The 18,632-nt window shown below is 36.7% G+C and overlaps 2 protein-coding genes across 10 annotated transcripts in view; one reads left to right on the top strand and one right to left on the bottom strand.

Moving 5' to 3' along the window:
• Window positions 1-157: 157 nt before the first annotated feature.
• On the bottom strand, window positions 158-4,893 carry slv (sugar transporter SWEET1). Its single transcript, XM_034984899.2, has 5 exons — window positions 4,647-4,893; window positions 4,490-4,567; window positions 3,853-4,079; window positions 2,893-3,068; window positions 158-2,050 (listed from the first exon to the last, which is right to left on the bottom strand). The coding sequence occupies exons 1-5, from the start codon at window positions 4,721-4,723 to the stop codon at window positions 1,943-1,945; spliced, it is 666 nt and encodes a 221-aa protein (XP_034840790.1). The 5' UTR covers window positions 4,724-4,893; the 3' UTR covers window positions 158-1,942.
• A 1,297-nt stretch (window positions 4,894-6,190) lies between these two features.
• Iml1 (GATOR complex protein Iml1) overlaps window positions 6,191-18,632 on the top strand; it is a 29,865-nt gene continuing 17,423 nt past the window's right edge. For 4 of the 9 annotated variants that reach the window (XM_034984756.2, XM_034984755.2, XM_034984757.2 and 1 more), the window contains exons 1-12: window positions 6,192-6,496; window positions 6,685-6,822; window positions 7,132-7,301; window positions 8,142-8,408; window positions 9,196-9,338; window positions 9,906-10,093; window positions 10,516-10,993; window positions 11,877-12,025; window positions 12,443-12,640; window positions 13,234-13,389; window positions 14,129-14,284; window positions 16,485-16,499. In XM_034984756.2, coding sequence (XP_034840647.1) covers window positions 6,454-6,496; window positions 6,685-6,822; window positions 7,132-7,301; window positions 8,142-8,408; window positions 9,196-9,338; window positions 9,906-10,093; window positions 10,516-10,993; window positions 11,877-12,025; window positions 12,443-12,640; window positions 13,234-13,389; window positions 14,129-14,284; window positions 16,485-16,499 — 2,101 coding nt within the window. In that variant the 5' untranslated portion in view covers window positions 6,192-6,453. Of the gene's footprint in view, window positions 6,497-6,684; window positions 6,823-7,131; window positions 7,302-8,141; window positions 8,409-9,195; window positions 9,339-9,905; window positions 10,094-10,515; window positions 10,994-11,876; window positions 12,026-12,442; window positions 12,641-13,233; window positions 13,390-14,128; window positions 14,285-16,484; window positions 16,500-18,632 lie in introns of all 9 variants that reach the window. The other 5 variants (XM_034984754.2, XM_034984751.2, XM_034984750.2 and 2 more) reach the window with 3 other exon arrangements.

Raw genomic sequence — 18,632 nt, 5'->3', positions numbered from 1 at the left:
TATGGGTCTTATGGATAGAAATATAATATATTGTAGGTACCATCAAAAATAATTATAACTATTACATTTGTTTTCCGAAAATTATGAAATAGCCCATGTCGACATAATATTAGAACCGATACATATTCAATTACCCAGTTACAATAAAAAGCAAATAAATTGTACAAAAATTTTATTTACTAAAATGATCGAAATATAAATTTCGATAAAATAAATACATATCAACACAAACTTATTTATAAATTACTGAAAACTGAAAACTAAAAGAAATAATAATCTATTAAAATAGTATTTTATGACCTTTGTTTTTTCGGAAAACTTGTTGAAATTCTTCACGGATATTTATATCCAACTAAACGCATTCAATACTGACGCAACAAATTTTATTTATATTGTACATCTAGAGAATGCCCGCGACTTCGTCCGCGTGGATTTAGGTTTTTTGAAAATACCGTGGGAACTTTTTGATTTTCCGGGATAAAAAGCCTATGTCCTTCCCCGGGATGTAAGCTACCTCTGTACCAAATTACATCAAACTCGGTTAAACCGTTGGGCCGTAAAAAGCTAGCAGACAGACAGATAGACACACTTTCACATTTATAATATTAGTATGGATATATAAGGGCTGTTACGCACTCATCCGATCCGAGTCGACGATTTTCTAAATCCCACCCGAGCGAAGCCGGGGCGGGTCAGCTAGTATTATTATAAAAGTCTACAAATTCTACTTCGGTCGACAGTATCGAACGAACCGACGAATGCTTGCTAATTTGTGCGGGAATTTTTTAGCAAATTACGTACTGTACGCGTCGTGTGATAACTCTTTTGAAATACTATGTTCACTTGGGCACTACCGCGCTAATTTAGAAAATCAGTCAACCAAAAACTATAAATTAAAAATAAATAGTGATTCAGTCAGTCTAATTCGAACACATAGGTACAATGAATGATAACAAAAGTAAGTAGGTAAAAAACATATTATGCCTAGACATAAATTTGTAGACATCTCTATAATTTTACTCTATTAATAAATACCACAACCTTTTCAGGTAAAAGAGATTTTAGAGCTTAACAATGGTTTTCTGGATTCTGAGCACAACTAAATTTTAGAGCATTCGCATCCTCTTCTAACTAATATAATAAGAAGGAAAGGAAAAAGGACAGACACAGTTTGACAGTTTTGAATTTGATTTAGAGCCGTCAAACACCGTGACTTTAGCTGCGAGTCGCGAGCGTATTGTTTAAATTTGTAGTGTGCACTAAAATTTACAGTTTTTAAATGTAAAATTCATGTTCCATCCTGTTTTAGAAATATTAAAAAGAAAAGGATGCAGATACTTTAAATTTAGTTTAGAGAAAGACAACAGAATCGGCGCCAATACTTAATTTAAATCATCCTTTCAAATTATGGCACTTAGTTATAGCTTTTGCTCGCAAATTCGTCCGCAGTACTTAATTTGTTTATATTTACAGTCTATCTTCTGGATAAAGAACCTTTCTAATAGTGAAACGATTAAATTCGGTTCAATTAGTTTCTGAGTTTATCAATCACAAACAAATAAAGAAATCATTTCTCTTTATAATATTATTAGTATAATTAAGATTATTAAAAAACTTAGTAATATTTGTGTACCTTTTAAATTAACGGAATATTTAAAATTTAATGTGCCATGCAATTAGCATTAAATGCACCAATAGGATAGGTACCCTAAATCAAAATAGTTTTTTTTGGATTCATGGTCCAGAAAAAATTACACAACCTCTATACAATACATCAACGAATACGGCATTATAAATTATAATACTACATATTAATACTAAAGCATTGTATTGGCATTTAACACTTCATTATACCTAATAGTCATTACAAGTTTTAAACTTTTAAATTGTATTATCTAGCTATCTATCTATCTTATCCAATTAATAAGGTAAGGGTCCAAATTTATGCTAATGTAGTCTTCATTACAAGTGATGAATATGGAGTAGCTGGATATATTATAAACAAAGAGAGCTGCACCACTGCCAATCCACCTCCAATGGAATTTGGTACCTGAAAATAATACTGCTTAAAAGAAAACATTGCTTAGTTACAGCGATTACGCACTGCACTTCCGTCATCCGAGTTCTATCCGTCTATATGTCATATGTCGTAGATAATCGCTGGTATTCTCACGGATGACGGATAGAACTCGGATGACGGAAGTGCAGTGCGTTATCGCGCTTACAGTTTGCGTATTTATTTTTACTATTTATTAATTTTTATTGATGAATAATCTGATAATGGGCCGAATTTTAAATAGACTTTTTAGGCGCGATTTAAATAGATGTTTACGTAAACAGACCTAGAGTCGCCTAAAGTGCCGTTAAGGGAGTAAATCTTTCATATTTTTTAGGATTCCATACCTAAAAAGGAAAATAAAAGCTTTTAATAAGGGACCCTAATAGGATCACTTTGTTGTTTGTCTGTCTGTCTGTCAGTCCGTCTGTCCGTTTGTCTGTCTGGCAGGAAACCTATAGGGTACTTTGCATTGACCTAGAATCATGGGATTTGGTTGGTAGGTAGGTCTTATAGCACAAGTAAAGGAAAAAATTCGAAACCTTGAATTTGTGGTTACATCACAAAAAAATTAAATTGTGGTCATGAACTAATAATTAATTACCTAGTATTTTCAATTTTCAAAGTAAGATAACTATATCAACTGGGGTATCATATGAAAGGGCTTTATCAGTACATTCTAAAACAAACTTTTATGCTAAACAGTATTTAATTTATCGTACAAAATGACAAAAGATTACGACTGTAGTACGAAACCCTCGGTGCGCGAGTCTGACTCGCACTTAGCTGTTTTTTTTTTAATTTAAGTCAAGAATAAAATAGACAAAATATTTTACCGTCATATAATAGTCCTGCTCAATTAAACCATAGAAGAACCAAAGGCTTGACACAATGAAGGACATTAATATCATGGGAAACGGAAGACAATCTGTGCACTTGCTCTTGATTACATATAACAACTTGCTCATTGGCGCGGCGATCGTTATCAAAGTGAGTGTACATGCTGATAAACCTGGAAACAACACACAATACATGAGTATTAAACGTAAAGTGAGTCACACCTAACGTAATCCGTCGGCTGTGAGCAGACTCACTGTGAGCCCTATTATAAATACAAATACAAATCCTTTATTACTGATTTTCAATTTACAAAATTAGTATATGTATGCATATCTGTCCCACCCGCTCACTAGGTGGATGGACGACATCAGCTGAGTCGCAGGGAGCCGCTGGATCCAGGAGGCGCAAGACCATGTTTGGAAGTCCCTACAAGAGACATATGTCCAGCAGTGGACGTCTATCAGTTGATGAAGTGTTCTATTATAGTATTTTCGCTGCAAATAAAAACCTTTAAGAAACCCTGGACAACAGAGGAAGGGATGTATCTGAGCATAGGCACTGTCCTTCAACTGGCATTCCACACTAGCATAGACCTCTGCCATGGGTCTTCACTCCATACCACCAAATGAAAAATCGTGTACTGCGCAGATATAACGATATTTTTATGCAAAACAAACTGTGTACTATATTGCTTCCTTCTGCATTTTCTCTTCAATTATTTTATACTTAACTAGATGATGACTGACGCCCGCGACTTCGTTCATGTGAATATAGGTTTTAAAACACACTGGACATAGGTCTCTTGTAGGGATTTCTACATGCCTGAATACAGCAGCTCAATGCGACTTGTTAGATGTCATCATCCACTTAGTGCAGGGTCTGCTAACCCAGTCCTTTTCGGTGCAGAATTTTTATATGCATAAAAAATATTAAATTCAAATAAAGTTAACACATACCCACTCTGTTTAAAAGTACTTCATTGTCAGTCTCTACTGACATATATCCCATAATAAATGAATACAACAATAATGATAAAAGGAACTGTTTCAACACACTAGATTTCTTGAAGGTGTAAATATAAAATATGAATACATATGAGATCATAAGAGTAACCCCGACTATATTGACTAAAATTATTATGTTATCTTGCTTAATTAATCCATATAGTAACCAAACACCACATCTGTAACAATAAAGATTTTTATTTAAAACAATAACTAGCAAAGCTCCACTGTATATTAAAGCAAATTGCCCAAGAATGCAGTGACATCAAGTTCAAAGAAATCAATTCTAAAATAGATTAGACAATTAATTAATCTTACTATAAAGAGGTAAAGTTTATAAGTTTGTTTGTAGGAGATAATCTTTGGAAATACTGAACCGATTTTGAAAGTTCTTTTACCAGTAGAATGCTACATTATTCCTGAGTGACATATGCTATATCTTATTTCAAAAAAATTCGAGATCCCTACAAAAATTGTAATGTAAATCAAAATTTTAAAATAATGAACTGTGATGTAAATGCTTAAAAATAATATAGGTATATAAACCACTACACTACATACACGCTTGAATAGAAAATATTTTACTTACGATAGAAATCCGCAGACAAAAGGTAATGGTGATGATTCCGCAGTTGTACGATTAACTACATATTGCTTGCAAACCAATCTAAAAGGGGCATAGTGATAAATTTTCAATTTAAAGATCTTTTGTAGGTCTTTATAGGGCAGTGATGAATCTAACTTACGTTCCGGATAAAAATTGAAGTATTGTAGTTACAACAGCTGAAAATGATACTAATTCTTTTATACCCACTAAATTCATTGTAGACCATTTATAATTATTGTAAATATTTAATCGTTGAGATCTAGCAATTCACTTATTTCCAACTCACAACAACAACATTGAATTGAAGAATGGTTTGAATTTTTTTTGACATTTTAATTTTGAATTTTTGACAGACTTGAGAGTACACTGAAATGGACATTATAACTATGATACAAGTACGCTGGACGAGGTGTGCCATACAAAAAGATGGTTATTATTGTAGAGATTCAAAGCGACCACCATACCATATCAAGAATTAAAAAAGACACGTCTTAGTATCAAATAGCTATTTGAAACCGTCAACATATTATCTTCTGCGCAAAGGATCAGCCTGGCTGTCCAACGCGAATATGCAGCCAGTCTTCTTGGCACCATTCCACTCGGTGCATGATTTGTAGGTTACAAGACAAGACTAGCTTTAAGTTTTATTAATTTCCAATTAATAAATAATAGTAGGTAGGTACCTATATCAACGCCAAGAAAAAAAGTCTTTGTTGAGATTTGAGACTAACTTCACTGACATAAATCTAGTTCGGAGTATACTTGCATGACGCATATTGCTGCTATCAGCTCAAAAATCGTGTTCAAATCAAGTTGTTTCAAAAACAGGTTGGCAAACGCAATTCCAGCGTGTAGACATCATACTGTAGTTCAGTGAAGGGACCGTCATCTTTTTTTAGCTGGCTTTAGAACTCTGGGTCCTAGCTCTTTGAGCCTGACCTTTATCTTTATTTCTCCAACTAACCTTACAGTTCTGGATTCTACCTCTTTTGAGACTACCTTTAATAATATGATAGCGATACTTAGAAGAGTATTTAAACATAGCGATAGGATAGTGCGTAGATAGAATAATAGGTAGATGTAAGTACTGTGTAACCGCGTATGAGATAGCGATAGCACGACGTAACGATAAATAACACGACAATTATTACCATTGTTTAGTAGTCAATATATTTTGTATTAACCGATCAACAATTTTTGTATTAAACGTTTTTTATGTGAAAACAAGTAAATAACTCATGAGAAATACAATCACGCCACGAATTCTCAAAGTTTGTTTTGCAACTTCTTGTATGTATTCTTGAAAAAAACCAGTTACACGATAAGGGACAAAAAATAGGTTAGCTGCGTCTCTGTTTATCACATTAGTAACTTTATCTCTGCTCTCTTTTTAGTGCGAATGAGAAAGCAAACGTTCCTGCATCTACCTTTATTACTCTATCTACGGGATAGTGTTTTTTTGTTTTCTGTTTGCTCTTTGGGTGCATTCTATTTCCAATCACGGTCTGTGGTTGCAATGGTGTTTTTATGGATTGAAGACTTTTGAAAATTATTCATCCAAGGATTGAAGGCTCAAACCATAGTGATTATATTCTCTTTGGCTCAAACAAAAGAGCTAGAAGTAGAAGGAACCCAGAGCCTTTTTTTTTCTGGTCGGTGCCCAGAGCCTGTGCCCAGAGCCGTACCTACAGTCAGTTGTTGGCGGTTGCTGTGGTCAGTTGGAAAAAAAAGCGAAAGGAAAGAAAATAATGAGAAATTTGTGTAACTCCAAAATACCTATATTAATTTTTAAAATTTAAATCAAATAAAAGCACTCATTTTTAACAGCGAATGCCAGTGGAAGCTAATAATCCTTACACTACTATTCGTTTAGCTTAAGTAGCTATTTGTTACAATGGAATATTTTGTCGACAAGATGTCTCCTCATAAATAATTTGTAAACAACAATGAAATCTTTTAAATTGATCGTTCATCAGTCTAGTTTTAGTTGTAAGTATTTTGTTCTTTTATAACACATTACATTTAAAGTGTTATTTGATGGATTAATGTACCTCTACAGTAGGTACAACAGCTATTGTATGAATGTATAAATGTCTTTTGAAACTACAATGTAATTCAATTTACTCTTTGTTGAGACATTTCTAATCTGTTATTTTGAAATTTCCATATTATTTAAGCTGAAGATCTGATAATAAATCTGAAAGATTATCCTGGATTAAAGGAAAAAGATATTGTTGAAATTTATCATCCAGAAAATGATTACCCGAGGCTGCTTTTGCAAGTTACTAAAGTTGATGCTCCAGGACGAGGGAGAGGTAAGTTTCCTAAACACACCCATTTAAGTTATAGATGTGGCAGCAGAATGCATTAATTCCAACCAAATGAAGTAAGACCTGTGTGTTCATATACAAACTACATAGGTGCCATGCTAAAATTTAACTACCCCAGAGTCGTAACTGCTTCATACTATCAGGTAAGAGTTCAGGGCTTGAACTTGTAACAGAATAGATTTAAAAAAAATCTTGAGATCAATAGATTTTTAGTATTGGTAATAACTAATAATTAAGAACACTATATTACGACTGTTATTCAGTGTTTATATAAATTATAATGTTTATTTCCAGATGCTATCAGCGTGGAGCAAAGCATTGCCACAACCTTCCAACTGCGAACATTTGCAGATGTGTATGTGAATATTGTTAATGTAGCAGATGTAGCTCTAGATTCTGTGGAACTGACTTTCAAAGATCAGTACTTGGGAAGATCTGAGATGTGGAGGCTGAAGAATCATTTGGTAAAATATACATATATAAATCTTATAGTTAACTATTTGTTCATTTTATCCATACTAATAAGTATATTAACATAAGCTGTGATAGCCTAGTAGTAGAGTAGCTAGCAGTAGTAGGGTAGTAGTAGAGGTCGGGGGTTCGATCACGGGCACACACCTCTAACTTTTTGGAATTATGTGTGTTGTAAGTAATTAAATATCACTTGCTTTAACGGAGAACGAAAACATCGTGTGACAACCTGCATGCCTGAGAGTCCCACAATGTTCTCAAAAGTGTGTGAAGTCCACCAATCCGCACTTGGCCAGCATGGTAGACTATGGCTCTGCTCATGCTCTGTAGTGAGCCGGCAATGGGCAGCTCATGATGATGTTGAATGTGTATTATAAATGCAAAAGTTTATCTTTCTTTCTGTTACCTATTCACAGCACAATCTCAGAACCAATTTTTCTCAAAAAAAATACTCAAAACGGTTAATGGTATGGGGATTATGTAACTAAGACAGCCATCTTATACTAACTTCATTCAGTAGTTAGAGTGTATAAACTATAAAGCATCTAATCAAAAATTATACTATCCCGACTAATACTATAAAGGCGAAAGTTTGTATGTGTGTGTGTGTGTATGTTTGTTACTCCTTCACGCAAAAACTACTGGACGGATTTGACTGAAATTTAGAATGGAGATAGACTATAACCTGGATTAGCATATAGGCTACTTTTTATCCCAGAAAATTAAGTTCCCATGGGATTTTGGAAAACTTAAATCCACGACGAAGTCGCGGGCATCAGCTAGTATTGAATAAACCATTTGATTTGATTTGATTTGATTACTGTTTATTTTAGGTCAGTACTTGTGTGTACCTGAATAAAAAGATAGAATATTGCGGAGGTGCAATCAGATGTCAGGTGTACGAAATGTGGTCCCAGGGTGACAGGGTCGCCTGTGGTGTTATAACGGAAGACACGAAAATTGTGTTCCGCTCCTCAACATCTATGGTGTATCTTTTCATACAAATGTCCTCTGAGATGTGGGACTTTGATATTCACGGTGACTTATACTTTGAGAAGGCTGTTAATGGATTTCTTGCGGATCTGTTTGCTAAATGGAGGGTAGGTTTAATTACGACTACTACCTTTTACTTACTTTTTTAGTGTTCCATACCTAAAAAGAAAAATGGAACCCTTATAGGATCACTTTGTTGTCTGTCTGTCTGTCAAGAAACATACTTCCCATTGACTTAGAATTATGAAATTTGGCAGGTAGGTAGGTCTTATAGCAGACATAAGGGGAAACCTCTGAACACTGTGAATTTAGGGTTACATTCCACAAAAAAAATTGTGGTCATGAACTAATAATTAGTAAGTATTATTAATTTTCGAAGTAAGATAACTATATCAAGTGGGGTATCATATGAAAGGGTTTTACATGTGCATTCTAAAACAGATTTTTATTTATTTTTATGCATCATAGTTTTTGAATTATCGTGCAAAATGTCGAAAAAATTCGACTGTAGTACGGAACCCTCGGTGCGCTAGCCTGACTCGCACTTGGCCGCTTTTTTTGTGATGTAACTACAAATTCACGGGTTTCGGATTTTTCCCTTTACTAGTGCTATAAAACATTGCTACCTGATTTACCAACTATCATTGAAGCCCATGATTCAATATAGGTCAACTGGAAGTACTCTATAGAGTCTATAGGTTTCGATTCCCTTGACGACAGACAACCAGGCAGACAATGAAGTGATCCTATAACGGTTTCTTTTTTCCTTTTGTATGTATGGAACTCTCTGATAAAATGACGCACAAAACAAATTTTATTTGTGTGGATGTAGCTTAAAACCCAAAGTGATCCGTTATAGTAGGATGGCAAGCTACAAAATATTATACTTTTCAGAAAAATGGCAGTAATCATGAAGTGACAATTGTATTATTTTCAAGAACATTTTATAAAGCCAAAACCTTAGAGGAATTCCCCCAACACATGAAAGAGTGTTTACAGAAAGACTACAGAGGACGGTTTTATGAAGATTTTTACAGGTTGTTACCATTTATAATCATTACCCTTATTATAAATGCGAAAGTGTGTTTGTTTGTTGGTTTATTGGTTTGTTAGTTTGTCCTTCAATCAAGTCGCAACAGTGCAACGGATTGACGTGATTTTTTGCATGGGTATAGATAAAGACCTGGAGAGTGGCATGTGCTACTTTTTATCACGGAAAATCAAAGAGTTCCCACGGATTTTTTTAAAAACCTAATAACACGCGGACGAAGTCGCAGGCATCAGCTAGTAGCCCATAAAATTAAGATAATGAAAATACCTTTACCATACACAATACACATACATAAATATTTTATTATTTACAGTTACAAGGTTTGCATTTGATTTTTACACAACACACGAAATTAATTTCATATATTAGCGTGTTTTGTTTTATTTGTAATGCCAATTATTATTTGTGGTTTTAGAAACCTTTATTTTAATCCTAATTCAAAAACTGCAAACCTACAAAAATTATTTCTTAACAGTAACATCAAAAAAGTATATAAGTATATAATTCTAAGAAATTTTCCATGTGGACCTTTGGATTATTTTGTCAAATGCAGGGTGGCAGTCCAGAATGAAAGGTATGAAGATTGGTCAAATGTCTTACTGCAACTGAGAAGGCTTTTCACTGACTATCAAAAGATTGTACTGCAATACCATGAGAGGCCTAACATGGAAATACCAACTGCCATTAATTCTACTGCAGCTCAGGGGAATTTTCTCGAAGTTCTGAATATGAGTTTAAATGGTAAACATTTTTTTTATTGAACTAATTACTGTACAAATCTATCTCTAATCTTAGGCTGCATCATCACTTGCCAGCTGAGGTTTGATTGCACTCAAGTGTTAGTCTGTAGATATAAAAAAATCCACGCAAACGAAGACGCAGGCATCATCTAAGAATATAACTTTAGTAGTTATAATTTTTTGTTTTTGAGATATATTAATATTGATTTATTTTAGTTCTTAAGTTGGGTTGCCTGGAAGAGATCACTTTAGTGATAAGATGGCCCTTTGTTTTATAAGTGTACCTATCCTGAATTCATAGTCTCTGTAATTTTGTTAACAATAAAGTTTGTTTTAAATTAAATTTTGTATTGATCTTATATTAATTTATTTTAGTAGTTGTTTATTTTGTTATGTTGATGGAGTTTTTACAATAACTTTCAGTATTCGAAAAGCATTACTTGGACCGATGCTTTGACCGAACCGGTCAACTCAGTGTCGTGATCACACCCGGCGTAGGTGTCTTCGAGGTCGATAGAGAGCTAACCAATGTCACCAAGCAGAGGATCATCGACAATGGTGTAGGAAGCGATTTAGTTTGCGTCGGAGAACAACCCTTACACGCAGTCCCCTTGCTAAAGTTCCACAATAAAGACAGCAATATCAACTCTATAGACGATTACTCTATGCCCCATTGGATCAATTTGTCCTTTTATTCCACCAATAAGAAGGTTGCATACTCGAATTTTATTCCGAGAATTAAATTGCCGCCGAGAAAAAGTCAGGAGCCGTTGAAAAAGATGTACGAAGACGAGTGTAAAGGGAAACTGTTGAAGGAGGATGATTATATGCACAACTCCATATTTGACTATGACGCGTACGATGCGCAAGTGTTTCAGTTGCCGCCGGCTCATAGTACATGGTATGTTTAATCAATTCATCCATCCATATTTTAATCAATCAATAAATATAATAAATCAATATATACAGGCTGTAACCAGAACGCTAGCAAAAACTTAGCGTTATTGTTATACTACTTAAACACAATCCAATACAAATAATCATTTGCCTCATTTTGTAGTTTTAGTGATTTAGTATTTTTCAAACTCGCAATATATAGCGTGCAAAACTCGGGACTCTGAGTGCCCTACTTACGGAACGTTCCTTGACCTCTAGCTAGCGTCAGTCAGATGTTTCATATGCAACTAGCTGATACCCGCGGCTTCGCCCGCGTGGATTTAGATTTTTAAAGATCCCGTATAGCCTATGTCACTCAGGAATAATGTAGCTTTCTACTGGTGAACGAATTTTTAAAATCGATTCAGTAGTTCCAAAGATTACCCCCTACAAACAAGCTTAACGACATTACCTCTTTATATAGTAGTATAGATATATCGTGAAATTTTACAAAATGTAAGATTTTTTTTATTTATTTTTTTGCGTTTTCTCTTGTGGTATCATAATATCACTGATCATCAGTACTATCACCAGTCTTCGTTTTTGCCAGCGCGTTCTGGTTACACTCTGTATAATAAAAGCAATAAATCCATACTTATATCCATTCAGGGGTGGGGAATTGGAATCTATCACTTACTTTAACGATGAATGAAAACATCGTTAGGACACCTGCATGCCTGAGTTCTCCATGATAGAGCAAGATCCCGGTAGAGCCAGACGTGCCTTATTTTCTGAGTAACAAAATGTGTGCGATATAGTGTTTGTACATTACCTTTAACGTTCGCATATTCGCTGGCTTGAGCCAAGGGTCGTAGTTTATAGTTCAAAATACGATATATTGGTCTTAGGGTACAGAAAGTGGCCCGTACAAAGAAGACATCCGTGGCGGGCTTAGAGGGCATCAACAGACGAAGTCCGCCGGTGTCCGCTATTCATCACAGGAAGATGTCCGACCCTGACATCCATCACAGTCTGGGAACTGACATACTGAATAGTCGTGAGTATAATAAAGCTTATAGCTCACTTCGTTGCCATTAAAATGTATCCTGCTCAGTGGAATAAAATCAAAAAACCGGCCGAATGCGGGTATCCATTTCATCCTAGGGACGGATACAAGCTACTTTTTGTCCCAGCAAATAAATACCGCTATAAATTCTATTCAATTCACGTAAAGCGGTAACTCCTAAAAAAGTGATGAGCCTAGTGGTTTTAACCCGATATAGTTCAATCCCGCAGCAATCGCATCGTTTTAAGCAATTAAATATCACTTGCTTTAATATAATAATATATATATAATATAATATAATAATAAATAAGGAAAACATCCTGACGAAACCTGCAATTACGATGATGATGATGATAAAGTCAAACTAGAAGGACAGATGTTTTTTACAATTTGATTTTTATATTACAGCAAAATATGGCGTCAACGAACCCAACAGCGATTCCACGGACTCCTCGATGTCAGTGAACCGCCTGTCGCCTCGCAGCTCTGTGTCCAACAAGCCTGTGATACGGACAGGCAGGGCGCTCATCAACCCGTTCGACCCCTCCCACGTCACTGTCAAACTCACGAGCAACCGACGCCGGTGGACCCACATATTTCCAAAAGGTAACTAAAATCGTCATCGTCGTCGTCAACCGACAGACGCCCACTGCTGGACGTAAGTCTTATAGGGGTACCACAGTCTTGCATCTTGCTCCCTACACGTTTGATGTTGTCTATACACCTAGTGGGGGTCTTCCAACGCTGTTGCTTTCCTGATTTCCCACTACCAAATAAATCAATAAATCGCCCGCTGCGTAGGTTCAGGTCGGAACTACCGATACACCAAATAATATGTTGATCGATAAGTCACCCTCTGTGCAAGATCAAGTTCAGAGACCCTTTGACGTGACACCAACTGTAGCTCACATGAGTAAAGTACCAGGAGAGCATTTGTCATTCGGCTCGTATCTTTTCGTACTCGTTCAGGCCTTGATATTAATCGCCAGATGATGCGGGACGCCCGATAAAAGAGAAGCAATTTTTCGCTCTTTCATTTGCCCTTATGAGTGAGCGAGATAGAGTAAAGCTTCGCTTCAGACGGCCCGATTTTTAGGGCTCCATACCCAGACTAAACTGAGTATTTGGTGTAGAACGTTGACCCAAAACCGAATATAGAATTAGAATTAGAATCAAATTATTTTGGTTTGTTTGATCAGGTCCTACCGGCGTGCTGATCCAGCAGCACCACTACCAGGCGCGGCCGGCCGGCGAGCCCGCCTCGCGCCCCGAGGTGCACCGCTGCGACAGCAACATGGGGAAGGAGAACGGCGCCTCCAACATCAATACCAACCACTCCGTGTACCAAGTTGATGGTAATTTCTTAAATACTCATACGTTTTGTTATTAACTATTTATATTATACTAGCTGCCCCGGCGAACTTCGTACGGCCTAACAGTCGATTCAATTTTTTTTTTAATTCTCCGTAAGAACCATCCCCGTACTTCAAGGAATATTATGAAAAAAGAAATAGCGAAATCAGTTCAGCTGTTCTCGAGATTTTCGATCAGCAACACATTCAGCGATTCATTTTTATATATAGAGATTAACAGTGAAGGAAAACATCGTGATCAAACTTGCATGCCTTATAGTTCTTCATAATTTTCTCAAAGGTTTGTGAAGTCTGCCAATCTGTACTTGGCCAGTGTGGTGGACTATGGTTTAGATCCCTCTCATTATGAGAGGAGACCCGTACTCAGTAGAGGGAAGAAGATGATGATGATGGTTTATTTGTTAAACTAAAACTTTAATAGCGTGACTTGAGAGTAATTCACTGTACCCGGCAGTAAATACATCGACCTTTAGATAGAGATTCGTAGAGCGTTGTCTCTGTAGTTGAAACCAACAAAACGTCACATAGCGCTGTCTCTGTTACTCATGTAACAGAGACAACGCTCTACAAAGTCGAAGCCTCTTTCTTAAGGTCGATGTACAATATTTTCTGCCGGGTTCTGTACATCGTCTTTCAGACGGACGTAGCGTTCGCAAAGGTACCGTTGTGTCGCGGTGGTAATTTCGCAAATGTAATGTAATGGCTTCCATTGTATTTACAGGCAATATAATGAGTCGCAAACGCATGATAAGTGCATCTGGCACTTTAAGCGTAGTCGGAGCTGCTTTGAGCGTTCCGTCCACTACGAACAATGCCTCTCTCGCCCTGCTGTGGGGTGCCACGGGCGAGCAGGAGTGGACACCGGCCCTAACTACCGGTAAGTATTCATACACTACAATAAAACCACAATATCATGTAAAAATGTGACTGCACTTACGTAAACTTAAGGATCTACATATTTGGTACATTATAAAATATAGATATATACTTAACTTACGTGTTTCGTCGACGTTAGCCCGACTAGTTTCGAACCCATCCGAGGTCCTCCTATTCCAAAGTTATAATTGCGAAAGTTTGTCTGCCTTTTCACTGTCCATGAAATATGGTACAGATAATATAGTGGCATTGGCTACTCGTTATCCCGAAAAATCAAAGAATTCCTTTAAAGATTTTAAAATAATCCATGTGGTAGATTTCGTGGGCGTTTCTATAGTTGTATATAAAATTTTGTCTCTCACTAAAATGGGCTCAAAGATTTACACACTAATCTTAAGGCAGTGGTCCGACCACTGACGATGAACGAGAAACGAGTAGAACTAGAAACTATAAACTAGTTGGCGATCAGCGGGAATCGAGTGTGTAGTTTCGATAGTTTTGTCGCCGGGCTATAAGCGAGTGTGCAAGTGCGACGAGCGATTACTCGCGCCATTCGCCCGCGGTCGCTCAGTCCTATGCAAACCTGCGCGCTTGTTATACGTGTTCAAGCGAGCAAGCATCGCTGAACGGATATCGCTGAGCGAGTTTATTTTTGAAAGCTCGTCGCTCAGCGACAAAACTAATAAAGCGAGTCGTCGCGGGGAGTGTGAACAGTCACAGAGCAACTTTTGATATATGCATCTCTTTCGTTTACACGGAATGTACATTTATTGTGCGTTTCTTGAGAGAGAAAATCGCCGATAGTTAGTCGTTTTCTCGCGGCGGTCGGACCACTGCCTTAAGCTGGTACAGTAACTTTTCTTGAAATTACATTTTTGTATGTACATCTGACAAACCATAGATACAAACATTTAGTTTCATTGGTTAGTACTTAGGTATATTCATATGGTATTCATACCAAACTACGTTCATATGGAAAGCGCTGGGGAACGCGCTAGGGTTCCTTCTCTTATTTACAAATGAATATTTTATATCAAAACATGAATAATATTAACAAAAAAAAAATGTAGTCTTAACTGAACAACACTGATCTCCGTGCTATTTAATTCTTTGAATCATATCCAGACCTAATCTTATAATAGTCCGCGTATAGAGTATAGACTGATGCAAGGTACAATACGCGGCCGAAAGTGATGAACATCGGCCGAATAACATTTCATCTTTGTAGAGCGTTGTCTCTGTCACTCATACCCATATGACGTTTTGTTGGTCTCAAAACGACCGAGACAGTGCTCTACAAATCTGCTGTCTCGTAAAGATCGATGTTCATCACTTTTGGCCGCGTACTGTAACATGGAACGTAACATGAAAGGAGAATTTCATCAATGTGGACGTAGCGCGTGCACAAACTGGACATTTATCTACGAGCATCTGTATCCGGCGTGCGCTCGGATGTAGCGTCAGTCTGCTGAAGTAGCTGTGTCCCTAACGGGTCCAGTTCGTCCCGTCCACATTGAACGCTCTGAGCACACTGAGCGCCTATTTGTTGTTCATCAAGAAACCGCCAAATTGCGAATCTGAAAATTGTGAACTTGAAATGCTCGTAGCGTATGAATTGCACAGTTCGCGCGCGCATGGCGTCCTGACCAGAGTATGAGAATTTGTTACAAAGTGTGTTACATTGCATGATACATTGCGCTAATGTAGACGGCAATTTTTTTCATTCCATGTTACATTGCATATGTTATCTTAAGCTGGGTCCGGGCGAGTGTAACGTGTAATGTAACACGTAAATTCTACGTGTACGAACATATTTTCATGTAACGCTCGCGCCAGCACTTGGGTTGATCCATCGGCTGTCGGTTTTTGGGCGAACACAAAGGCGCTCGCAGTGCTCGTTTGCTGCAGTTTCGTGTGCCGTCCACACTGATGACGCTAAATTACAAGTAATTTTACATTACACGTTACACTCGTCTGGACTCGGCTTTACATCAGTCTATACGCGGCATAAGAATATCACTACGGCCGAGTCGTAAAACTCGTGCGCAAATGATTCTTTATCCATTTTTTGAACGCAAAAATTCATTTATCATCCTATTTTATAGTGTAATGTTACTAAATATTCATTTCAATTTTAATGTTTCATGACATCGTCGCATTGAAAATATCTACAAATCATTTGGATCGAATGCGGCCCAAAGCGAACCGAGCTATAGGTTTGATATCCCTTTCAATGGATTTGCATCACGTAGTTGCCATTCCCTTTATATAAATCTGATTTACTATTAAATAATATTATTTCTGGGGGTTGTTAAAAGTATATATTTCGCTTTTTAGAATTTCCGTAGCAAATCCAATTTACACCTTCAAAAAGTATATAAATCAAGGTAACTTATAATAACTTTCAATTCTATAAACCTTACACAATAGTAATTCTAGAAGTGTTGAAAAATTAAGTCTTCACTGAGAAAATCCCACGAATTGATATGATAAAAATATTTTTGTTTTATAAACTTACCACAAAAACTTTAGGTAAGGTTTAATTAAACTAACGTTAAACAAGTTTTATGGGATAGTCGAATTTAATAATAATGAAACTTTTTTGAGGTAAAACAGTGTAAGTCGTAATCTCATTTGAAATACTTGGGTTACTTTGTTTTATGTCTAAAATCACAACGTTGAGTAATTAAAACAAGGCAAATTTTAGTAGTGAAAAAAGACTTATCTGTGTATTGTATATGAAAATTAATATTTCTTTAATTGTCCCATGTGATCCTACACCCCATTGTGACCCCTGCCCTCCGCGCGTCGTCTTTTCTATTGAGTTCTCGCGCATTTGCAGCTCGTTCAATTTTGGCGTTTGCTAGAAAAATTCTATTGTGGACAAAACTTCGGCCAATTCTGGCCGAAGGTTTGTTAGCAGAACCTTTGTGTTTGACGCCCTGCCTTACTCAATTTTGTGATTTGTTTTAAAATCATGTACTAATAAACAAAATTAAACATGTGCTTATAGCCACGTGCAAAAAAGGATTACCGTAAAATTATCTTAGTAAAAATTATATGTATTTATAAACAGTGCATGCGACACCAAGTCAACATACTAACGCAAATTAAAGCAACTAGTTGAAACAACGCTTTGGGCCTTATTTCGGCGGCATTCGATTGTAACTAACAATTATATAGTGTGCGACAGGTCGAGATGGCAATCGGGGTATGAGGCAAGGGGACGCTCCGCGCACCCGCACGTCACCCGCGCTCGCCCGCACCGGGTTAGCGCGAGGGCTGTGCGCGTATGTGCGGCCTTCCGTCCCTGATTGTCATCTCGACCTGTCGCGGAGTATACGTATTTATTACCATGTCACTAATAAGCTTTGCCATACAATTATTGTTACTGTTTTAATACTTTCCAAGATTTTTATGTGAATGTAAAAGTCGCCTAGTCAATAGCAGGTTTTTTTTGTAGTACCTAAGTCTATTTAAATTTTTCTAAGTCTAATAAAATATTGCTTGATCATTTCGTCGTGTATATTTCATCAAATAGTAAAACTACAAATCTACTGCTATTGACTCTTCGGCAGCATTGAAAATTAAAATAACGAATCGCAATGATTCTTAACTTTAATTTTCTGTTATTGACCAACAAGACGGAAACATACTTTTGAAACCAGAAGCAAATCGATACCAATACTTTAGTATAATATCGCACCGCTTCGAGTCTAAGTAGTGTAATTCTAATTTCTAAATATCACGTTTGAGAAGTATATTTTTCCCATTGAATGCGACTTGTACAGAAATAGCGAGTGGAAGAGATGAACGTTCGGATACTACTTTCCTCCATAGAAGTCCATTATTGTGTGGCATAATGGATACCGTTTGGCAAATGTTTCGAGCTCGGGCGAATTTTACGAAAGCTTATAGCATTTGGCAAATCTTCTAGTCTTTTTAGTAGTTTTTTTTTGGCCGAATCTGGCTGAAGTCGAAAGTTCGGTTTGACGCTAATGGAGGATAATATGATTTCGCATCATGCCACCGTCTCTCGCCACTTCTGTATATAATACCGAGTTTAATCACTACCCATATTATAAATGCGAAAGTGTGTTTGTTTGTTGGTTTATTGGTTTGTCCTTCAATCACGCCGCAACGGAGCAACGGATTGATCTGATTTTTTGCATGGATATAGTTGAAGACCTGAAAAGTGACATAGGCTACTTTTTATCCCAGAAAATCAAAGAGTTTCCATGTGATTTTTGAAAATCTAAATCACGCGTACTAAGTCACGGGCATCAGCTAGTAGCCCATAAAATTAAGATAATGAAAAAAACCATTAACATACACAATACACATACATA

Source organism: Maniola hyperantus, chromosome 3 (genome assembly GCF_902806685.2).
Source record: "Maniola hyperantus chromosome 3, iAphHyp1.2, whole genome shotgun sequence".
In the NCBI taxonomy this organism is placed as follows: domain Eukaryota; kingdom Metazoa; phylum Arthropoda; class Insecta; order Lepidoptera; family Nymphalidae; genus Maniola; species Maniola hyperantus.
Note: the sequence above shows the minus strand (reverse complement) of the source record. Positions and strands in the feature narration are given on the sequence as shown.

Bases quoted from the DNA above. Each gene is read 5' to 3' on its own strand.
- slv (XM_034984899.2), bottom strand. From the start codon at position 4,723: ATGAATTTAGTGGGTATAAAAGAATTAGTATCATTTTCAGCTGTTGTA. The intron at 4,568-4,646 runs GTAAGTTAGATT...TGCCCCTTTTAG, and splicing joins CTTCAATTTTTATCCGGAAC to ATTGGTTTGCAAGCAATATG. The intron at 3,069-3,852 runs GTATGTGTTAAC...TGTTGTTTCCAG, and splicing joins AGTACTTTTAAACAGAGTGG to GTTTATCAGCATGTACACTC.